The sequence below is a fragment of the Fibroporia radiculosa genome, assembly GCF_000313525.1.
Source record: "Fibroporia radiculosa TFFH 294 genomic supercontigs, scaffold5844, whole genome shotgun sequence".
NCBI classification, from domain to species: Eukaryota; Fungi; Basidiomycota; class Agaricomycetes; order Polyporales; family Fibroporiaceae; genus Fibroporia; species Fibroporia radiculosa.
In genome coordinates, this window is record NW_012133429.1 from 1 (window position 1) to 22,330 (window position 22,330).

The window sequence follows — 22,330 nt, forward strand, 5'->3', positions numbered from 1 at the left end:
CAGAACTTTCTGCGAGCCCAGCTGCGTCAACTTTGAACTTCCCTAGTGCTCCTTGACACGCACAGCCACTGCTGCTAGCGCCACCGTGGCTCTCTCAACAGATTGGCGCGTAGCCAGAGCACGTAGGTGCACGCCAAAGACGCCCAATCTACAACAAACTATCGAGATCATACGTATGCATGACATCGAGCTGAACTCCTCAGTGAGATGGATTCAGTCTTGCTAGTGGCATGTTGTGGTATGCGGCGCGCTATGGTCCTTTAAAGCATCGGCCTCGTTAGCATCTATAGTATGGGCGGTTCTCTCGGACACCCCATCAAATATTCTCAGGCAGCTTGATGATGGAGGCTGTGCGATGTTCATGCGATCCGACATATAAGCAATGAAAGGCCATATTGAGTCTTCAGCTCCTGAGCCCCAAGAGTTGGTACTGGTTGGTGAGTACCGACATCAGGATGGCGAAGACGTTAAACTAATCTAATCGTGCTTCTTGCTAGCCTGGCTTTTGTAACGACCTTTCACGCATCTTTCTCCACACCCACTGCACAGATTTCACTATCATTATACGTGACTGCCAATCTCCTCGGTCCTTAAGTTTGCTATCCATCACTATGCGCGCGTTTGCAGCGGTCGCTCTTGCCCTATCCGCTTTTGTGGTGCTAGTAATGTCCAAACCATCGCTGTGAGTGACAGGGGGGACGCCTGGCACAAAGCATTGATTCCATTTCTTCCACAGCTCCGAAAGTACTGGATTGTTTACACGAGAATTCGAGTACTCCAATCCCTATGATTCACAATACTATCAAGATGACATGAGACCCGCTCGTGCTCGGTACTCGACTCATCGTCCTGACGAGTACAGCCACTCACGCCATCATTTCCATGGGATGGATCGCCACCGAGCGCACGAGTACTATGGCCACAGCTACCACAGATATGATTATACTCACCGCCCCTCTCACCGCCATTCGGGTCATGGGTATGATGAGCATCGGTATGCGATCCTACCGTTTCTGTCAAACGTTCCTTAACTAACGTTCGTATAAGTCGCCACTATCAGAGAGAGTTGATGGACATCTTTGCTCGCGCGGATAGCAGCAGTCTATGCAACAATCAGGCATTGCTGCAGCAATTGGTGGCGCAATCGGGTTTGGACCCCTCCACTCAGTACGTTTATAGCTTTCACTGTTGTTACTTTTGTTGACTTAGGTGGCACGCAGAATATCCTGCTCCTGATTTGACCTGAGGAAAAGAGATGTGGTATGATGTAGTATAGCTTAATACTAGTAGTTCTCAGGTGTATTCTGTATACATCAGTACACATATGCAGTGGTTCCTGTGGAGAGTCATTTCTGAAGATGTACGTCTTCCATCTAGTGTTTCGGTGAAGTTCAAGTGCTTCAAACAGGTAAGTTGAGATCAGTAGATCTGTGAGCATTGAGATTATTACTGTTAGTACTACTAGTGGTGCACGTGTGAGTTTATGCAATGTGTACAGTGCCCATAGCCTATCAGTATCTTCTAGTCGTACACCGGCAGCCATCGGCAGCGACAGCTAACTCTCTGACCTATCGTGCGTTTTTTGATATTTCCTCGACAGTACTACTCTTTTCGTCCTTGTGATTTTGGAGTCCTTTCGCCTTCCAGGATGCTAGACCAATCCAAACAGTTATGAATTCTTCTTCTCTAGGCAGCCCTTGATGTAATACAGTTACGGCTTGTGTACGACCGCCCTTCAAGCTTCGAGGCTTTCCACATGTTTCTCGGGATCAAGGCCTCCCCCGCTCAGAAGTTGCTTCTGCATATGATCTTGACATTCTCGATGCTTTGGCTGTGCTCGGGATTTAAAAGTGTCCCTCCGATACAGACCGTGCTGCAGACTAGACTGGGGAAGAGCTGTATGAGCACACACATATACTCCATTTTGAGTACTGACTTAAGTTATGGAAATATATGCGGGCGATGGCAAGATGCAGGACTTACCTTTCGTTTGTCAAGGCACCCGCGGTGAGACTCCTCACTATCATGCACGGAGGCGCTGATTCACGCTCATGGGGACATTGGATGCCCGCGACTTGTATACCAGGTATTTTGATGCTGGAGCTCACATGAGCAGTGTCATGTATTCGATCGTTGTTTTTGTCGGCGATATTGACCGCACAATCGTCCTCACGCTTAGGTCGTTCATACAGCCGTTGTGCGACTTTGAGTGGTAATACGCGAGCTTTTTTTTTGTGGAACTGACTTTTATAGATACTGAATGCCGGACACAAGGCACATCGCACAGAAGATACCTCATCCCTCAACCAGCATGACGACTATGTTTTCTTGACGAATTTCGTCCGAATATCGCAGACCACATTAAGTGACTAGAAAACAGTGAGTGAACGAGATAGTGCTACGAATTTGCTACGAATACTATGGGCAAGTGCTACAAACCGACGGGACAAAACAACACTATACTAACTACGGAACACCATTCAGCTATACATCCCATTACCGACGACTGACGAACCGAGTGCCACTATAATACTAGAATGCAAAACAGATAAAGTTACGGTTATCCGAGACTTGTGAGCTACAAGTCATCTTCTGGATCCCACCGCGAGATCTTGCCCAGAGGCCGCCAATAATACTGCTTTGACTTCTTCGTCTCCGACCTTTTGCCTGGACGGGGCATCATACTACGGATGAGCGTCGCCCGCTCCTGATCATCATCCTTTTCTGGAACGTAAAACCATTGCGCTTCTAGCATGTGGTCAGCAGAGCCCTAGATGAATTGGACCATGAGCGATATGTGCCACCATACGTGGCGAAGACTAGACTTACTTTCCCATTGTTTTCCACCTTGTCAAAGACACCACTGGCCTTGCATCCAGTCTCCAAGACGTCCTCAATCACCGCTATCCATTCGTTTTTAGACATACAGCCACCAGTACTGATACTCGGAGAATCTTTGAGTGCGGGCCGACTCGCAATGATGCCATTATAAAGGGATGATGCTGGAAGAGAAGATGCTCGAGAGGTGGCTAGCGTCTCGATGAGCATGCCTTGCAGCTCAGTCAGAGGAAGAGGTAAATCGATGCTCCTGCTCAGGCTCGGGGTGGGGGCCACAACATGTTTGAGCGAGTCTTGACTCGACCTTTGCTTGTTCAGACGCGAAGGCGCGGAACTAGAGGCGGATGTTTTCACAGATGAAGACGGGACAGTGTTCTCTCCCTCCTCTTCAGCAGTACATTCCGCTTTCCGTTTCATCTCTTTCTCTGCTTGCTTCGCAGCTGTTGTAAGCCCAAGCAGCCTCCCTTGTGAGGACTTGTTCTCCTTCTCTCGCTCGCCCGCCTTAGCTCTCACTTTAGCTTTCGCTGCTACATCCTCTTCCTCGGATTCAGAGTCGGAAAGAACCACTTTGAGTCTCTTCTTGGAACGTTCATTCGATCCTTCCTTTCTTCGCTTGACTTCTAACAAACTTTTGTCCACCTTTCCATGATCCTGCCATGTGGTTGTAGGCTTGGAGCGAGGTTTGCCAGACGTACGTGTAGGCTCACGAGCCCCGTCGTTACGCGGCGGATCATGACCTGGGCTGGCTGCACTCGTTTTGGAGGCCACGGGATGCGATACCCTCGGGCGCTTTCTCTGACGCTGGCCATCGTCTTTCGACCTGACTCTTTTCTTGGAGTTGAGGCCATCCTTGGACTCCGAGGTTGTAGGTGCGGCACTCGATGATGGCAATGGACACCGTTGTGCTGCGTGATTACGTTTTCGCTCGCCTGTGTGTTTCCGAGGTCGGCGGTTTCCAACAGAGGAATCTACAGCAGGTGGTCGAGAGGGACTCGAAGCAACGTCTTGCACACACAGACGAGGTGAAGATGGCGGCGTAGACAGAGGAGAGGATCTGGGGCTCGAGGGGAAAGCCCTGACATGAGCTTGCGTGTGACAGAGTGACAGTGGGGACGAAAGCGGAGAAGAAAACTGATAGTCGTTCTCGGGAGTCGAGGGGCGACTAGGTGTTAGAGATACCAAAGGAGATGATCTCGCATCATCGATGACATCCTGCAGCAATACACATTTCTATAAATGAATTAACTGCAGTATCAAAAGACGCACCCCATCAGACACGCTTGCATTATCGTCAGCAATAGCATTTACTTCCAACATAGCTGCGCAGTCACCGTTCAGTGCACTGACCCCAAACGATGGCAATGGAAGTTCAACGGATGTAGACGCGAACTCCACGTCAAGAGGAGAGTTTACAGGCGAGTGAACCTCGACGAATGCGCTCGGTGGTTCATGCGTATCATTGTGGAGTCTTAGAAGCAACGACGGCTTAGACATAGAATCTGGCTCAGGAGTAGGATTGAGCAGGGAAAACAAAGACGATGTCGACCGAACAAATGAACGGGCGGAAGGCGTAAAAGGACAATCCTGTACAGCATTGTGCAGTGTGGGGGAATAATCTTGACCTCCAATATGCATACGGCGGGTCATAGGCGTTTCATCAACCAAATCCATCGATAAGGATGGTGATGGAAGCATAGAGGATCGTCTATGAGATTCAAGAATACTGGATGACGGTGTTGGTGTTGGATTAAAGGCTTCGGAGAAATGTGAAGACAGATCCACGGGCATCAGAGGAGAAGACGGTAATGGAGGTACGAGGCTGGCGGAAGTAGACGGCGTGCTAGGCGTCGCACAAAAGTAGCTCCCAGAAGGTCCATCTAGCCGTAGTAAGGGCTGACGATTACAGACATCCGAAGGCATTCGTGACATGGGGAGTGTGGGAATGGGGTCTGATCGGCTGTTCGTTCGCGGGATGGGGCGCGTCATCGTCAAGGTCGTGCTGTTATGTGCAGGCGGGCAACTTGTCGTACGACCACCAAGAGAGGCCCTTGGCCGGACGAAAGGCTTTTCGCGCTCGGCAGAGGTTGAGAATGATATACGGCGCCGATGAAGGAGTATGTCCATGTCGAACATCATATCATCCCCGTCATCGATGGGATCTACAACGGAGAGGAAGGGAGAGGGAAGGTGACAAGGATAAGTTATCAGTCGACTATACTCGTTCGCAGCGTGAAACATGTGAAGGGAATCTAGTGGGACCGAGAACAGAAGTATGATTCGCTCAAACTGCGCATAGTTAAGCCAGACTGAAGCTCAGAGACCAGTAGCGCAGAAAGGCTCCAAAACGATGCGCAGACGCGCTCAGGTAGACGCCTACGGCAGCCCTGGGATGACCCGATGAGAAATAACAGCCATACTCTATCCGGTGGACTGGTATGCGACAAAACACGAGGCAGAATGATGGTTCGCATGTATGGAACAGGGCTCTAGACTCCGAGGTGGATCGCCCACCAGGATAGTGCGTGTTTGCACGGCAGGTAAGCGATATAGCTTAAAAGCCTTCGTGCCGTACAGATGACCGGAGTACGAGATCACCAATCATAAAGGACATTCCCCGGAAGATAAGCCTTGAGAGAAGCCGCGAGACACTCACCATCATCACGAGCTCCGTGGTCCCCGTCCTCCAAGCCGTCCACGCCATAATCGGAATTCAAAGGTAACTCCTCCGAAGCATCAGACGGAGAATGGTGCGGATTCCGAGACGCGAAGCGCACATCAAGAGAAGGAAGCAAGGGTGAGAGCGGTACAGTGTAGCCCGTGCGCACATACGCCGAATACGCGGAGCACTTCGGGTGCAATTCCAAAGGTACGTCTTGATAGGTAATTGCGTCTGCAGCCTCATCGTCGTGCAAGTCGCGCGCATGGACGGCGTATTCGGATGCTCGACCGTGAATGGGGCTAGACTGTTCCCGGATTCGAGCGTACTCAACAGGAGAGTTTGGGATGCTGCTTAACATAGCAGATGATGCGACAGGCGAAGACGACGCTGAAGAATAATAAGCATCGGCCTGGTATGGATAGGGTGTGTAGTAGGACGCGTTGCGCCGCGGCGGGGGAGAGGACGAGCACGCGTTGGATGGGGAATGCGCAGAAAGCTGGTCTTCGACGTCGGAAGCAGTTAAACTCTTGCGACGGTACTTCAGCGGCAGGGCTCGCAAAGGCGGCAAAGAGGACGCCATTGGGGCACAACGGCAGTGAGGATGGCGAGCGCAAACTCAGCAAGATGACGGATGAGGATAAGAGGACTTCATCACGTGGAGAGGCCAACATGAGCGCGTCGGGGATGTATGCTCATGTTTGTTCGCTCACGTGAAGCGCGTGTCGCCGATGACGCGCCCACCGACTTGGCGCTGAGGCCTGCCGAGCCGCCACCACTCGGAACTCACAACTTCGACTACTGAACGGGTCTCTTATAGTCTGCAACGATACGGCTCATCCTCGTCGTATTCGAAATACACTCTACCCAGTTGTGGATGTATCTGATTTTCCGCATATCTTCACGAAGATGAGACTGTTTCACTGCCTGGCTGGTACAGTACATATTCCATCTAACTTCTGGTGGTTGATGACAATCTGGCAAACCTTACTGAACTTCTTTTCTTGTTTCCGGCATTCTTTCTGTCAAAAAGCAATGAACTTGTTCCTATGACCATCCTCAGGATCTCCGAATCAGTCTGTGAATCATTATACATGCTCCAGAGTCGAGCACGCAGGTTCACATCGTAGCATCCATACATGAATACCTCTCGAGATTTCATGAATTTACACATCCAGCCGTCTTTTGATCCTTAGAAACACAAACTGGCACGACGGACAGCTGACAGTCACAGACTTAAATACCTATTAGCATCTCGGAGTGTTATCGCAGTCACACGCGACGTCATGCTCATCACCGACGGAGTCCCATGCACTCCGCCCAGGTGGCTGAGTACAAAAGCGGGTGCGTTTCCGTCTTTTTTTACGAAGCATATAAAACCTTGAGAACGGTTCATATGACGCGGCCTGTCATATTACTTCGTTCCCTACGTCGGTCTCCTGTCAGCTTCCTCGCACTCCCGCGCCCTCATACATCAATCGTCCGCAGACTAGCAACAATGCCGCGCACAACGGAGACCGCGAGCTTCAAGGTATGAGTATCACCCCATGCACAGGCTCATCACAGCTTATTGACCTCGGTCGAAGTTCAACCACACCATGTTGCGGGTGAGGGATCCCGAGGTATCCATCAAATTCTACACCGAGGTACGCCACATAGGTGTTTATAGCTACAGTGGTCGAGTCTCAATGATACTTCATGCCAGATCCTCGGGATGGACCTCATAGATAGTACGTAGTCCCCTCTTTTCTTCGTCTCCCCCTTCATCTCCTTTCATCATCCGACTGCCACTGACCCTGCTGGGCCGCAGAGAAAGTCAACGACTCGTTCACACTTTACTTCCTCGTCTTCGAGCACGGAAGCGAGGTCACGACCGCGGAGAATCGCTTTGGGCGCGAGGGTGTCCTTGAGCTCACGCACAACCACGGGACCGAATCCGACCCTAATTTTGCCGGCTACGCGTCAGGGAACTCAGAACCCGGCCGCGGGTTCGGCCACATTGCACTCACTGTTGACGACGTCGACAAGGCCTGCGAGCGTTTCGAGAGACTTGGTGTGAAGTTTCAGAAGCGGCCGTCCGACGGCAGGATGAAGAACATTGCATTCATTCTCGATCCCGACGGGTGAGTGTCTGCATCTCGTGCTGTGCGGAGGTCTCGCATCTGACATGGACGCGCAATAGCTACTGGGTTGAGATTGTCAAGGGCTACTTCCCGTGAGTGCTTTTCGAAGTGGGACAGAGACAAGGTCACGACAGTCGTGTACGATACGGAAGAACAACTCTCGGTGTAATCTCGAGGCTGTAAGATGCAACAACGTTAGCGAAATTGAACACTTCAATATAGTTATTCTCATGGACTCGTGCGCTCAGAATCTCCGTCGTACATGTGCTCCTCGATAGTGTCGATGTGCTGCCGATAACGTGGACAACCGTGACGTTGATACTTGATATTGTAACATCTTTGTTCTCTGCCTGCAATCGGGGCTCTCGGGAGAGTTGCACCGATCTATTTCTCGCGCAAACGGAATATCCTATCGATCATACATTCTCAATCGATCCATTGCAATGATTGCGTCATACCCCACTGCGTTGCGTGTCTCCTGTGAAGAGATATCCGAGCACCACGCACGTCTGTCCCCCTGAATCCCACCATACTATCGACCGACCATGGCCCCCAGCGTAGAAACAGCTGGATTTCAGGTGCATTCGTATCTGTTTATGATTCGGAGCGCCGGACACTGACGGTATCCGTTGTCCGCAATGCATGCGAACGCTTATCGCCGTGCAGTTCAACCATACGATGCTCCGCGTCAAGGATCCGAAGGTGTCGATTAAGTTCTACACCGAGGTTCGTCGACGACTGCAGTCTCTCGCATGACCCGCCACCCTCTGACACTGGCCCCTGTGGGGTGCTCGATGGGTGTAGGTCCTCGGCATGGACTTGATATCCCGTACGTGTCCTCACAGGAGTAGGCGTTCGCATCGTGCCGCCGACTTACCGACTTGCCTAAAGAACACAGCTTTGAAACGTTCACGCTGTATTTCCTCGCCTTCGACCACTCCGGTGGGACGCTCTCTGCAACCGAGAAGAAAAACTCGCGCTTCAACCGTGAGGGTGCGTACAGAGTGACCTTCTCACATTTCTGTCCCCCGCTCCTCTCTCCGCTCTCCTGGCCTGACCTCCTTATCCGCAGGCGTGCTCGAACTCACTCACATCCACGGGACCGAGTCAGACGCCAGCTTTGCCGGCTACGTGTCGGGGAACGTCGAGCCGAGCAGAGGCTTTGGACACATAGCAATCACTGTGCCGGACGTGGCCGTTGCGTGCGAGCGCTTCGAGCGCCTCGGGGTGGCGTTCAAGAAGCGGTTGACTGACGGGGTCATGAAGACGATTGCATTCATCTTGGACCCGGATGGGTGAGTGGCCGTTTTGTCATGTCTGTCGATTTCCCCTCGCCGTCGTGGCAATTGCGGCTCGGGGCTTGGTTGGAGCCCATATCGCTTGGTGTGAGAAGTGCGAGGATGCTCACGGCTCGCGGGTACAGGTACTGGATCGAGATCGTCCCGACGCGCCTCGTCCTCGGACCTGGCGATGAGTAGAGCGGCGGGGATGAAGAAGGAATGGAGTGCCGAAGTGGTGTACGAATAAGGTCACTGGCTAGGAGATGATGTTGTTGGTTTTATCGATGACCACACACGAATCTCGGGCATCCAATTTTACACCTTTTCTTGCATTCAAAGGCAGGTCAAGGAGCGCATATATAGCCAGCAAGGTAATATATTCGATGGGTGTGGCGGGACTTGGGCTGTAGTCTCGGACGCGATGTTTATTTCCTGTTGGCCGACGCATCGATTGAGATGTAATCATGAGAGCGAGACAGGAACGAGTGCGGTGTCGGATGAGGAACGAGAGGCGAGGACGCTGGTCACGTGGGGGCCAGGCAGCCCTCGACGTCAGGGGTGGAGCATTCGATCGCCCCCGTTGTCTGCCAAGCCTGTTACAAAAATACGCGGCCGCACTGTCCGCCGCCACCGGTGAGTTCTCCCCCCGCAGCAGCAGCCGCTCCCTGCTTTCTTTCTCCACACCATGAAGACGGCCATCCTCATCGCCCTCGGCCCTCGCCATCGCGCAACCCGCACCTTCCTCCTCGTCGCCGTCTCCGCCACCACTCTCCTCCTTTACTCTCTCTACTCATCCTCCTTCTCATTCTCCCACTCTCTCGATGTCATTCGCTCTACCTTCTCTCCCCCCGCCCGCATCCGCGCATCCTGTCCCCCCACCGCCTGGGCAGCTGGAGCTTGGACTCCAAAGGCAGAGTACACCCTCCCCTCGCGCGTGGACGGCCCTTGGCCAGACGATGTCATCGTCACTCGTCCCGACGACATGCGCATGCACAGTCCCGCCGACGCCCTCGCATTTGCCGGCTTCGAGGGCTGCGCGAGCAACCGTGAATTTTACTGGCATCTGGCCTCCGACAGGGAAGACATTTGGGATCGTTGGCCCGGCGTCACCAGCTGGCAATGGACGCCTGGCGAGGGCTGTGATTCTGTCCGCCCCTTCAGTGGTCCGGCGATCGTCAAGGACCTGGTCGAAAATGGTGGCTGGCTGTTGATCGGAGGTGAGTGCCGCGCTCGTTGCTTAATTTTTCTTCGCATCGCTCGCATTCCAGTGCTGGCGTCCGCGCAGCAGTGTTTGGACGTCCATAGACGCACATGCAGATCATTGCATCTGCCCACGGCTGTTGATCGTTCCAGGCCTCTCGGGTGACGGCATACGCGGCTATCTCCTTTTGACGCGATTTGTGCGGCTGACTCGTGCAAGGACTCGCCATAAAGCATCCTGTTACTTCGTAGAGGTGATGGTCGGCGTACAGCGCCTTGACATAGAACGGCTACGCCTTTCTTGATGGCGCCAAATCGCGTGGGACAAGGTTTTGTATGCTGGCCGTCCTAGCATAGGACACCTATGATTCCACTCCGAAATTCAGTCGGATTTAGAGAGCTGGAGCTGGGACACAACGAACCCATTATGTCTCAGCTCCAGGTCAAAACGACTGGATTCGGTCCCAGTTAGACGAATCCTGGCGCCGAATTGTTACGGATATCCATTCCTGGAGATATACAGTCAACATATGCGAGGCTAGATGATCATATTTCACTTTCTTACCTGCCCTTACCTCACACGTACTGACGTCTCACTCCCAGATTCTGTCACGGAAAACCATTTCTTCTCACTGTCGTGCGTGCTCTATCCCCACGTGCGCGCGACACCGGACTACTCGGCTGGAGGCGGATTCGACCGTGCTTGGCCACAGAACTTGTACCTGAATGCATCCTCACCATTGATCCCGCACCTGAAACTGCCCAAAGATTTCGACATTGCTACGACGCCGCTGGTGACGTTCCGGCGAGTAGATCTGCTATTGGAACAGGCGGAGCTCGAGGAACTGTACGCGGAGCGCACCAAAGGCGTGCCCGAGGGTGAACGACGAGCGCTGTTTAGCGAAGAGCAGTTCTGGAGCCTAAGTCCCACATTTTATGTACGGGAGCTATTCCTAGAGAAAGCGCCGGTAGCGCACTACAGCACCTTGGTGATAAGCACGGGTGGACACTGGACGACGACGCTCATGGCAGGCTTTGCGGATGCATCAGCGCGAGGCGGAGGTATCGACGGGGTGCTAGACTTCTTTGGTGCGGCAATGACACGATGGGCGGAGCAAGTACAGGAAATGTTGGACGATTATGCACGCACGGCGGGCAGGGCAGAGCGGGGCACAAAGCAAGTTGTTGTCAGAGCGTATTTGCCAGGCCACGAAGATTGCCATGACGAACGCGAGCCGTGGACGGAGTGGAAACCGTTTGTGTGGAATTGGTACAACTGGGGAAGCATCGGAGAGTTCAACCAACTATTCGAGGTAAGCATGTTTCGCGCTGGAATGTGAGCAAGTATTGAAGGTGAACGCAGGACGTGCTGGAGAAAGACTCGAACGCGTACCCAGATATTCACTTCTTGCCGATCGATCGCCCGGCGCTGCTTCGCCCTGATGCAGTAAGTCTCACTTCGGGTGAAAAAGTAAACGAGTAGAATTGACCTGAGTTTTCACAGCACTCCTCGGGAGACTGTCTGCATATCATGACAGGTGCAGGCGTCCTCGAGGGCTGGACGCATTACATCTGGCACTATGTCACGCGCGAGCTTCCAGGGCGTATTCGCTGAATACAACAACGTCCTATTGGTGTTCCTCATCTGGACCTAACCTGCATATTTACTGGCGGCGGGTCCGTCTGCGAGATTGCCGACCTCAGCGCGAGTTTTGGTGGCTTCCGCGAAGAGGATCTAGCGATACCCTGGTAGCTGTGAGGATTGCATTTCTCGACTACGGCTGCTGGGGAAAGTATCCGAATCTCAAAACCTTTATAGTGGAGATGCTCGTACTAATGTGTGGGGGGTCGGATGACGGATCGGACTAGCAAGACTGGATCCGCGGACTTCATATATCATTCATTTGCTTATTTAGATTCTCGTACCCACATACCCTGTGCAATCGCATTGCTTTCCGTTGTCGACTTCTTGTGTGTGCGTTGTCGCCCTGAGCAGGAGTTGAGTAGAGAAAAAGTACAGTGCGCAGCGTTGCGCTAGAGTCGGATGAATCCCGATATTTATCTGACTTAGGGAGGCACGTGGTGTCTGCGCGACGTGGGTGGGTTCGGACGCGGTCAGTTCTCGCCGCTCTTCCAGCTTCAAATCTGAATCTGCAGTTGTACCAGTGTGGTGCACGACTGTTGCGTCCTCATAACGCCTGCGGATTCATTACGCGTTGTTTTTGCGACGGAAAGTCCACATGCTGAACGCCAGAACCGTTGCTCCTTCAGCGGTTTTCCAAGAACGCGGCGCGCTCTCTAGACTCCCGGCGCGATCCATTGCTTCTGGCGTCCCACTTGCCTCGGATCACGGGTGAAATAGGACAACTTGAAGTGCACTGAGACGATCGTAAAAAGAGCACACTGGAATCAGTACGGTCTCGAGGTGCGCAGTAGCGGTTGCTAATCGTCGCCCATCGGTCTTTCGCAGGATATTATACGCGCGAGCGCGTATGGGAAGACCGCCGCGAACCTCATCGACAAGTACCGCAAGAACGCGCAGTGCAATCTGGAGGCGGCGAAGGGCGCAGAGCCGAAGGCGTAACGCGTCCTACTCATCGTAGAGCGTGCAGCTGTCGGCGCGCAACGCGAGCCATGTTTGGTCTAGGTACGCGTTCTTTTGCTCGGTGTGTTCGATACAAATAAAGGTCTAAGACTGACGTGGAAAGGGCACGTTGTCGCAGTTCAGCATATTGTCACGCAAGGAGCCATCCCAGAGTCTGGGACGGAACATATGCTGTACCTCAGTAGCATTAGTGAAAGTCCTCAAAGGTAAGACTATTACGGGTAGCGAAGGCTTTCCATACCAAAGGATCCCGAGGATTCTGATAGCCAATCCGGAGTATTAGCGTTGGTGACAATACAGACCTAACACATTATGGATTCCGGGTCCATTTCGCGTATGCCATCTCCTCTCTGAGATCAAACTCAATTGCTTCATATATAACAATTTAACGGAAGTTAGCGCACAGGAACTTGTGGACAACGAGATCGACTATGGCGCACAAAGGTATCGAGATCAACTGCGAGCGCCAGCCTCTCTCTGTTCTTGGCAGCTTGATAACAGCTTGGTAAACCAATCCGTTCAGTGACAAGTGAAGACGCGATTTCCGGTGTCTACTAGTATACCTTTTCCCGAAAGGGTACCATGAAAATATGGCAATCCGCTGACACTGCCACTCGGGATGACTACGGGCCTCAAGGCTCAGCCTACGCAGAGATCAGTCAATGAGATTACGGCATAATCATGCCATTGGTCCGATAGCCCAGCGAAGACGTTCCTCCAACAGATATTCGCCGTCCAGGACTCATAGTCGAGGATATCAATGAGGATTTGCGCGAGTACAAGGGGGTACGCGGGCGAGAGGCCAGATCAATGGAGTGGCGAATGAAGGAATCATGTCCTCCAAGTTACTCAGATCGGCGAGACAGAGGTCGAATACTCGCAAAGGAACGCAGGTGAATGCAATCCTGAACCAGCGACGCAGCGACTCACTGTCAGTCAATGGGGTTGGGAGGAAGGACATGGTGAAATAAGATGGAGAATTGAATACAGTAATATCGGAGTGTGGCGCTGAGTCTCGGAGGTACCCCAGCGGGCTAGACGATGCATATGCCCGCATGGTGTCTGCAGTTTGCCGTCTGTCTTGCGAATGAGAAACTCCAGCGCATTTCATGCTGGCGCGAGTATAACGTAAACAATTGGCCCAATCCGAATCCAAGTGATGAGTTTTTGTTATGCCACTGGTCGGCTCGAGCTGATGTGACTTAGCATACGAGTAGAAGTGGATACTTTGGATAGTATAAATTTTCCTTCAAGTCATACCGTCGATGACATCCTTCTTTATAATGCTTAGGTATCTCAACAAATCAGACTATAATGTTTTGATATGAGAACGAAATGTGGCCCGTCATCAATTTTGTTGACTTACCAAGATAACGGGAGCTGTATCGGGCGCAGGTGGCACATTTGGTACACTCAAGAACAATACAACTTTACATTATTGGTGCCGAGTCAATTTACACGGCCGTAGCATCGAGGGAAAATGCATAAATCGGATAGTCGCCCCAGGCACTGGTCACCATCATCTCTCCTTTGAGGTCAAACCCAAGAGCTTGGTAGATAGGGACCTAGGATGTACAGCCTCAGTCATGTTCAAAGAGTAGAGAATGCGCACATGCATACATTGTACGGATTGGTGGCGGAGAGTGCCACTGTGTCGCCATTTTTTACTGCCTGTCCATGACAAATCGAGAAAGTTGTACGACGATCAACGCATTATATCCCGTACCTTCTCGCGAACCTGTGCAATTACTGATGTTGCAATCCCTTGGCCTTGCCATTCAGGAAGGACGAATATGTGGTTCATATACCACGAGTCAATTCTACCCTATGACACCTGTAAATCAAATCAGTAATCATTGATACCTATTGATTTCTTACTGTTGGTCCTAGTGTGTCTGCAAGAAAATCTCCAAAGCGTTTTCCAACCTGACATTGAGTAAGGATCACCTGGAATTTACCGATATGTACGTTTAAATTTTCTCACAGTTCCCCAAAACTCCTGCACATCTTTCGGCAGCTTTGCGAAGAAGTCATCAAAGCCTAGTGCACGTTGCTCCGGCCTACTAAATGAGCATCCTCAGCCGAAATAGACGGTGATCGTTGCTTACGTGCTCAGCAACACCTGGCCAGGGGGCAGACACAGCGCATAACCTACAAGTCGACCAGTACTTTCGTCTGTGGCCGCATAGAATTCACCAGCCAAGATGCCGGCCCGTATCCCAGCTCGCGTAAATGGGTGCATCAAGCTCATATCACCTCCGCAGAAGGCCTTCGTAGCCGGATCTAAATACAAGTGATATCATGAGTCATACTGTATAAATTTCGACAAATGTGCCTACCGTCGAACATGTTTGCCGCGAACACCTCAACCGCCTCTTCAATCTGCTCCTCTGGGTAATCCATGAACACAATATCGCGGCGGACAAGTCTGCACCCCACAGCTGTACCCACCAGACGGATTCAAAGTGTGCTTCACCGTAATATGTGACATAGCTTCACCGTCCGCAGTAAAACAACCAGTCCGAGAGGCGAGATGCGCCAACGCGATAAGAAGGAAGAAGAATCCGCAAAGGAAAATAGTGAAATGACGTTTTCTCTCTGCGTGTCCTAGCAGAAAATGGGGCATCGTCGATCTATGTAGGCAGCACTTTGGCAACACCGTATCCCGAACGATTGTTGATTGCTTATAATAGTTAACGGAAACAGTCTGGTCGGAATGATACGGCCTGCGTATTTTGGTGTATGGGTGTGAAGCTGAATGAACTTAGCACAGCTATGATACGGTACGTGCTCAGTTCATGTGACGACTGGTCTCGTACCCGATTCGTGCATGGGGTCTGTACAGTTCCGTCTTCTTTGCCGCGGGTGTTTTATGATATTCAAACTCAATCGACCACGAGAAGTTTCAGTTGGTGATACAGTATACGTTCGGTATGCATACACGTGTAGGCTAGCCGCCACGCATCTATTACTGTGACTTGATCGCCTAACCTTCTGCCATTGCGCCGCGAATCTTGTAGGATGCTATGGAGTTCGAAAGGGAGATGCGGTCAAGGTAAGGTTACCCGAAGATGCGAAAGGGCCCGGTTTCAAGCTCATCCGAGTCTGAAACGGCTGCGTCTCGTCCCAGGCGAATGACATTCGCGTGAGGCATTCGCGTGAGGCATTCGCGTGAGGCACCCGAGCTGCCACCTGTTGTTGTACGCGCAAGGCATACGCCCCCATATGCTTTCTGATTTTGTGATATTCTCGGCATCAAAGAAGCACTGATGAGTTGTGGGACCGAGCCAATCCTAGGTCAGGAACAAAGTGTCTTCGGCACATCTGGGTCCTGCATCAGCACGTTGCAAGTCCGTCCCGCTACTCCGTGATGCAAAACATTTCCTTTGTCTGACGCTGGGATGAGTACAAAAGCTTGCTGCATATTGCCGGGTTTCTCTAGCTCCTCAACATCTCATTCGAGCCCAGAAGTCGGTACTGGTTGGTGCGTAGTACCCCTTGATATCCCATCAGGATGAATCTGAGTCGACGAGGGCATCTTTCACAGCCTGACTTTTGCTTCGTTCATTTGTGCATTTCTTTTCACGATTTCTACCACGAGACTACCCTTTCTCCCCATCGTGCTTCCACCATGCGAGTTTCTGGGTTATTTCTTCTCTGCGCAGCCGTGTTGCCTGCCCTTTCTCTCCCTTTAGGGCACGTCCAATTTTGTTTTGTGTGGGTTTACCAGGCGTAGTAATGTTCGGAATAGCCGCCTCTACGAACGTGACTCTGATGCCCTGTATCTTCGAGCTGTTGATGGAGCCGAGGTTGGCAGTGTTTTCCGGTAAGTACGATTGATCGATCTATTGGCATCAGAGTAGACATGTTAATAGCGGCGCCTATGCGCGCAGTCGTCATGAGCCGACCGAGTTCCTTGATCGCAGGGAAAAACTTGATCCTTTCAAGTTACACGAGGACAAGGAAATGATTATGGACTTCGGAAAACTCGCCTCCGGGTGAGCCATCTTCCTTCGCCATCTGGTCTCAAAACTGATCTATCCGCATCCAGTAAAGACACGAAGAAACAACCGAACGAGAAACCGAGCCAAGCCCTGGCGCACGCCCTCTTTCGTCGACTCGTGGAAATGGATGAATCGTATGCTGTGAATTTATTGTTGTGACAGCAATAAGCAATTAACTACGTATGCGGTCAATCACAGCGCCTACGCACACAGTCGTCGTGAACCGACCGAGTTCCTTGATCGCAGGGAAAAAATTGATTCTTTCAAGTTACACGAGGACAAAGAAATGATTACGGACTTCGGAAAACTCGCCTCCGGGTGAGCCATCTTCCTTCGCCATCTGGTCTCAAAACTGATCTATCCGCATCCAGTAAAGACACGAAGAAACAGCCGAACGAGAAACCGAGCCAAGCCCTGGAGCACGCCCTCTTTCGTCGACTCATGGAAATGGATGAATCGTATGTCGTGAATTTATTGTTGTGGCAGCAATAAGCAATTAACTACGTATGCGGTCAATCACAGCGCCTACGCACACAGTCGTCGTGAACCGACCGGGTTCCTTGTTCGTAGGGAGGAAGATGGTCCTGCCAAGTCAGACGTAGAGGCTGTTGAGGCCATGTCGAAGCCCTCCTCCGGGTAAGCCATTTTCCTTCGTCTTCCGGTCTCAAAATTAATCCATGCGCATCCAGCAAAATCACACCGACAAGACCGAGGAAGAGTAAGAAGAAGGCCCAGGAAGGCGCCGTTTTCCGTCGACTCATGGAAATGTATTAATCGTATGTTGTGGATTTCATTCTTGTGACGGTAATAAGCAACTAACTGGGTACGCGTCAATTGCAGTGCTTACGTGTAGTCGTCGTGAACCGGCTACGTACGCGCCATCGGCGAACGTGTGACCATGGCGAATTATGTATCTCTAAGCGTGAGCCATCTTCGCTTGTCATCCGAGTCGAAGCATTAATCCATCTGTGTCTAGCCAGGGACACTGGCTACGTCAATGTAGAATGTAGAATGTCGTAATGAATCGGGATCTTGTTGAGCTCCTTCACACGTCTGCGCAGCACCTGAGATTTCGAGAGAGGCCTGAGTGATCTGAGATGCGACATTGTACTTCACCCTACCTGTGGTGTGCGGACTGAAGAGTGACACCCATCGGAGGCTATGTAAGTAATATGCGGGGCGCACTTCGTTGGTACAGAGGCATGGAAGCTGTGTTCAAACCACATGCAATGCATATGATCTTGCGAAAGCACCGATGCGGATCCACATTCAGAATAAGATTATACCACATAACTGCGTTTACCGAAATTGACCAGTGCATGTTCAAGTGTTATGGACCGCCAACAGCGTGAAGCCAGAGCGAAAAATAATGATGTTTTGTTTCTGTAGACAAACGTACGGCAATGAGCCCTACACCGCTGTCCCTAACTAAACTATCAACTGTCTATGTCTACAATTAATCAGTACTTCGCGAACTACGGGGACAAACCCAGCGCCAACAGGAGAAAGCTACGATATGCAATATGGTAAAAAGTACAGTGCGAGTCCGTGCGCGCGCTAGCGTCCAAACCAAGTGTAAGTGTCCGAGTGTCCAATGTCTGAATGTCCAAATGCCCAATGTAGAGTGTCCGAGTGTCCAATGTAAACAGCGTCCGAGAACGTACTGTATAATCCAGTCCATACAGTCCGTGCGAGGGGTCCAGTGTCCGCTACAGGAGGGTGTCCGCACACAAGCCCGGAGAGAGTCCGTCCATGAGTCCGACGTGAGGTCAATAGATCCATAGATGCGTGAAAGAACCGGAATGATCGTGCGGGGCGTGCGCGAGCTCGCTGAGCTCGGCGCCAGCGTGAAATGGAGCGAGAAAGATTCGAAGCGAGCGTAAGGTTCATAAGAGAACGTGACTGAGTAGCCGAATATTGAGAACAAGAGGTGGGAACCGGGCGAGCGTGATTGAGCCTGCTCGACACCCCTGGTTTTTCAAATGCTAGAAACAATATTGGATCCGAGAATAAGCTGGCCTACTTTGACTCCAAAGAATTTTGGACCTTGGCGGCCTGGTACGCTGAACAGCCCCAAATCTGAGTGAGCGAAACCACAGGCAGGGGCACACACACTGGATCGTACCTAGAAGCGGAAACTTCGTGCTGAGCCTGGACATGGCCAGAACAAGCGCGCCAAGTTCCCCGCAGACCTCCATAGAGTTCAACGGCGGCCACGAAGTCTGCAGCCGGACGAGCTCCGACTCCAAGACCTTCGCTGCGGACGACCAGCAGGGCTACAGCACTGTCAGCAGTGGGCCAGCGATGACAACACCCGATAACGCACCCCAACCAGCGGATCCAGAAAGTCAAAATCCACGTCATTTATATGCTTAGAGACAAGAACTAGTGAGCGCGCCGCCCGTAGACACTTGTCACGCGAGACGGTATCACTTTCCATGAACGGGAAATGCAGCCGAATCATGGACGCGTGTGCCAGACAGTGGATGACGATCAGCGTAAACTTGTCCTCCGGCGTTGCTGCCGCCAGCTGATGCAGTGGGAGCAACGTCGATGCGAACCGCGAGATCGTGTGTTCGAGCACCCTGAAGTTTTCCATGAACGAGTTCGACGAGGGCACCTCTGTACAAGCATGTGAGGAGATACACGGCACACGACGAGGGAACACTCACGCGTACTCCAGCTAGAGGAGAGGCGATTAGCAGCCTCAAAGAGCGCCGATGCCTTAGCGCGCAGAGCGACCGTTGAGTAGCCGCTGATCATATTCGCGTTTTGTGCCTGGAGGATGAAGAATCCACGAACTGTTGGGCTCCCCGTGCCAATCGCGATGTCCCCCTATCAGACAGAGACCAGTCAGCACCTATGTGAAGCTTCGTAGATAGAACAGGACCACGCACACATTCATACTCTTCCATCCGCTGGGGCCATGGGGTGCTAATGCAAGTCCACGGGTGGTCGCTGTCAGGGATCGTCGACGGGCGCTGGAGCGCGACGGACCAGCAGCGATCAAGGTTATACACTTGCCAAAACGTCAAGATGCGCTCCCCGCGCTCAATGGTGTCTTTCGCGGGCTCGAGGCGGAACGTCGAGTCCCAGTCGTCCGCGCTCGCCTGCGGCGTGCGCTCATCCATACCGATCTGGTGGAGGCTAAACTGCACCGCGAGGGACGCAGCTACAGTCGCGTGATAGCTGCCCTCGAATAACCGTCCGTTCGAGAGGTAGTACGTCGAAAGGAGACATGAGGCCTGGATCACATCAAGGACCTTTGACGGGTACTGAATCGCGTCAGACATAGCAGCCAGTGTGCGGGAGAGGTAGTGCGGCTCGTGTTCGCTCAGAGAACCTGGTCGCGAGAGATAACAGGCCCAGAGGTAGATGGCATTCATGAGGACGGGGTGACGCCGTTCCGACAAGGGGTTATTGAGAGAGTCGCGGAGACGGCCGACATGAACATCAAGCCCACACTGATGACGATGTGGAAGGAATATCTCCAAACTGCATGGCATGGGGGGTCAGGAGACATGGCGAAGACGACATCACTGATGGGAACTGTCGAACTCACAGCATCTGTGCTAATTCAAACGGCGGCTCTTCTGACGGATTGTATGGATCACTAACTTGACTAGTAGATGCAAAATCCTGGTAAAACAGAATTAGGGGAGACATTATTCGGGGGAAAATGAAACCAACTTACGGTCATGCCGTCCCACTGCTGCTCCCAGGAAGAATCCATCTCTACATGATCAAGTGTCAATTCGGCGTTCGCTGTGCGCCAAATGCACTGACCGTGTGAGAACGGAGTCGGCGAGGCGGACGCTGGAAGGCTGATGAGACCTGGGGAACCATGGCTGGATGAGGAGGATGAGCCAGATCCATATGGTGACGGTGCGTGAGGATCGAACAAGGTGACGGAGGGAGAAGAATGGTCGTGATTCTCGAGCTCCTTTATCCTCATCTCGAGACGGGTGATGTGCTCGCGCATAAGCTGGGTCCTTGTCTTGCCCTTGCCGTCGTCGTACTCGCAGGCATCGGATTTCTTCGCACGAATGCACTGCTGGCAAGCAGGCTTTGCGCCGTCGCACCTCTGAGTGGGAGATGAGTGATGAGGAGAGGGAGAGGGGAAGGGGGAGGGGACTCGCCATTTTTCGCTTTCGACAGCGCAGACATGCTTTGCCTGGAGAAAGGGGTGAGAGAGCGGCACCGAGGAGATGAGATTGATGGCAGACCTCTTTGCAAAGTGCTCGGTCCCGGGCTCGCGGTGGTCAACTGCTTCTCGGCCATTATAAAAATAGTATGTTATGAGAACGAAAGCGGGGCGGGCACGGAGAAGGCTGTGAACTCAATTGCGGAGGCCAAAAGAGGGTGAGCAGGAGGGAGGTCTGGAGGGCGGGGGAGCGAGGGGGCGGGAGGCCAGGGACCCGACGGGGAGAAGGAGGAGGTCAGAGGAGAGAAACGGACGGGGCGGGGGACGAGGAGGCCATGGAGGATAGAGTACTGTACTTTAAGGCGGCAGCGGATGTTGCGGTTCCGGAATGTAGCGACAGGGCGGACAGGCGCCCGCACTGCTTGCCAAACACGGACGCGTGCCACAGCCCTCTCACCCGGCCAATCATCCCCGTCTCTCTGGGCTGCCCCCGACAGCGACCATGGGCCTCCCTCCTCCAGGCTGCCGCCCCATCGACGACCAGCCTACCCGTCGTCCTCGTCGTCCTTGTCGTCCCCGGCAGCGTCCCCACCACTCGCGCACCGTCCGCACGGACGACGAGCACCGCGTCCTCGCGCTAGCAGCCGAGCGTCTGCCCAAGGCGGTGGCCTTCGTATCGGATTTTCCTTTCCCCCTCTCTCCGACCTCCGAAAATCACCACCGTAGACATGTGGTGATATGATGCCTCTACCCGCCTCGTCTAATTTACGCTCACCCCGCTCACACAGATCCAACCTCGGGATTGGCGCTCTCCGGCACCGACGCCCCCTCATCCCGTCGCGCGCTACCGAGCTCTCAGTGACAGGGGGTTCAGACCCCCACCCTGCATTCTCGTGGCTTGTGAGCACATGGCCCCCTATCAATCAGTAGTTACCCTCGTGCGCGTTTGTAATTCCAAGTCGATTCCAAGCCTTGTAATATGCTTACTGCCGCCGGCACCTCCAACAAAGTTCGTTTCCGCCCTCATGTGCCCCTCGTGCTGCTCGTTTCGTCCACTCCAGCGCGCAAAACGTGATGGCCAGTGTAGTCTCGCGCTACTGCCCCGATCGCCTCGCACACATCCGTTCTCTGACGCGGTCCGATCCCCGCACAACAACATACGGCCATTAAGGCGAGTCGCTTCTCGTTCATCACCAAGATGCTGAAGGTCCCGGCGTCCAGAACCGGGAAAATATCTGCGCGTGCCCTTCATAATACAACATACACATGGTCTCCTCCCCATATTATTGCTCAGATGGCTACCTGTCTAGGGTCCCCAGCGTCACGAGTCCATGTGAACTATCGATTCCTGTTCAAATCACCGCATTGTCTGCGCATCAACATGCATTTGTCTATTAGTGTATCGATGAATATGTGCCTCGAGCGCATCGCCCAGGAAGCCTTCTGCAGCACCGTGCCACGATGCTGTTGTCAATGACGC

The 22,330-nt window shown here is 52.6% G+C and overlaps 7 protein-coding genes across 7 annotated transcripts; 4 read left to right on the forward strand and 3 right to left on the reverse strand.

The window, feature by feature from the left end:
* Nucleotides 1-2,578: 2,578 nt before the first annotated feature.
* FIBRA_06027 (uncharacterized protein) lies at nucleotides 2,579-6,077 on the reverse strand (the record flags this gene model as incomplete). The annotated part of the gene is made up of 4 exons (XM_012327769.1): nucleotides 2,579-2,770; nucleotides 2,830-4,050; nucleotides 4,105-4,997; nucleotides 5,492-6,077. The coding sequence occupies 4 exons, from the start codon at nucleotides 6,075-6,077 to the stop codon at nucleotides 2,579-2,581; spliced, it is 2,892 nt and encodes a 963-aa protein (XP_012183159.1).
* A 915-nt stretch (nucleotides 6,078-6,992) lies between these two features.
* On the forward strand, nucleotides 6,993-7,713 carry FIBRA_06028 (uncharacterized protein; the record flags this gene model as incomplete). Its single annotated transcript, XM_012327770.1, has 5 exons — nucleotides 6,993-7,025; nucleotides 7,081-7,140; nucleotides 7,200-7,224; nucleotides 7,305-7,617; nucleotides 7,677-7,713. The coding sequence occupies 5 exons, from the start codon at nucleotides 6,993-6,995 to the stop codon at nucleotides 7,711-7,713; spliced, it is 468 nt and encodes a 155-aa protein (XP_012183160.1).
* Nucleotides 7,714-8,295: 582 nt separating this feature from the next.
* Nucleotides 8,296-9,095, forward strand: FIBRA_06029 (uncharacterized protein; the record flags this gene model as incomplete). Its single annotated transcript, XM_012327771.1, has 5 exons — nucleotides 8,296-8,343; nucleotides 8,422-8,446; nucleotides 8,509-8,610; nucleotides 8,690-8,912; nucleotides 9,041-9,095. The coding sequence occupies 5 exons, from the start codon at nucleotides 8,296-8,298 to the stop codon at nucleotides 9,093-9,095; spliced, it is 453 nt and encodes a 150-aa protein (XP_012183161.1).
* A 487-nt stretch (nucleotides 9,096-9,582) lies between these two features.
* On the forward strand, nucleotides 9,583-11,712 carry FIBRA_06030 (uncharacterized protein; the record flags this gene model as incomplete). Its single annotated transcript, XM_012327772.1, has 4 exons — nucleotides 9,583-10,114; nucleotides 10,701-11,410; nucleotides 11,461-11,544; nucleotides 11,602-11,712. 4 exons carry the CDS (start codon nucleotides 9,583-9,585, stop codon nucleotides 11,710-11,712), a joined length of 1,437 nt encoding a protein of 478 aa, XP_012183162.1.
* Nucleotides 11,713-14,156: 2,444 nt separating this feature from the next.
* Nucleotides 14,157-15,328, reverse strand: FIBRA_06031 (uncharacterized protein; the record flags this gene model as incomplete). Its single annotated transcript, XM_012327773.1, has 8 exons — nucleotides 14,157-14,267; nucleotides 14,323-14,373; nucleotides 14,429-14,527; nucleotides 14,581-14,628; nucleotides 14,687-14,762; nucleotides 14,811-14,985; nucleotides 15,042-15,092; nucleotides 15,154-15,328. The coding sequence occupies 8 exons, from the start codon at nucleotides 15,326-15,328 to the stop codon at nucleotides 14,157-14,159; spliced, it is 786 nt and encodes a 261-aa protein (XP_012183163.1).
* A 1,005-nt stretch (nucleotides 15,329-16,333) lies between these two features.
* On the forward strand, nucleotides 16,334-17,346 carry FIBRA_06032 (uncharacterized protein; the record flags this gene model as incomplete). The annotated part of the gene is made up of 7 exons (XM_012327774.1): nucleotides 16,334-16,339; nucleotides 16,398-16,528; nucleotides 16,578-16,700; nucleotides 16,754-16,840; nucleotides 16,905-17,024; nucleotides 17,078-17,164; nucleotides 17,229-17,346. The coding sequence occupies 7 exons, from the start codon at nucleotides 16,334-16,336 to the stop codon at nucleotides 17,344-17,346; spliced, it is 672 nt and encodes a 223-aa protein (XP_012183164.1).
* Nucleotides 17,347-18,725: 1,379 nt separating this feature from the next.
* FIBRA_06033 (uncharacterized protein) lies at nucleotides 18,726-21,187 on the reverse strand (the record flags this gene model as incomplete). Its single annotated transcript, XM_012327775.1, has 9 exons — nucleotides 18,726-18,769; nucleotides 18,832-18,982; nucleotides 19,033-19,328; nucleotides 19,379-19,541; nucleotides 19,604-20,201; nucleotides 20,269-20,345; nucleotides 20,401-20,441; nucleotides 20,493-21,037; nucleotides 21,165-21,187. 9 exons carry the CDS (start codon nucleotides 21,185-21,187, stop codon nucleotides 18,726-18,728), a joined length of 1,938 nt encoding a protein of 645 aa, XP_012183165.1.
* Nucleotides 21,188-22,330: the final 1,143 nt, after the last annotated feature.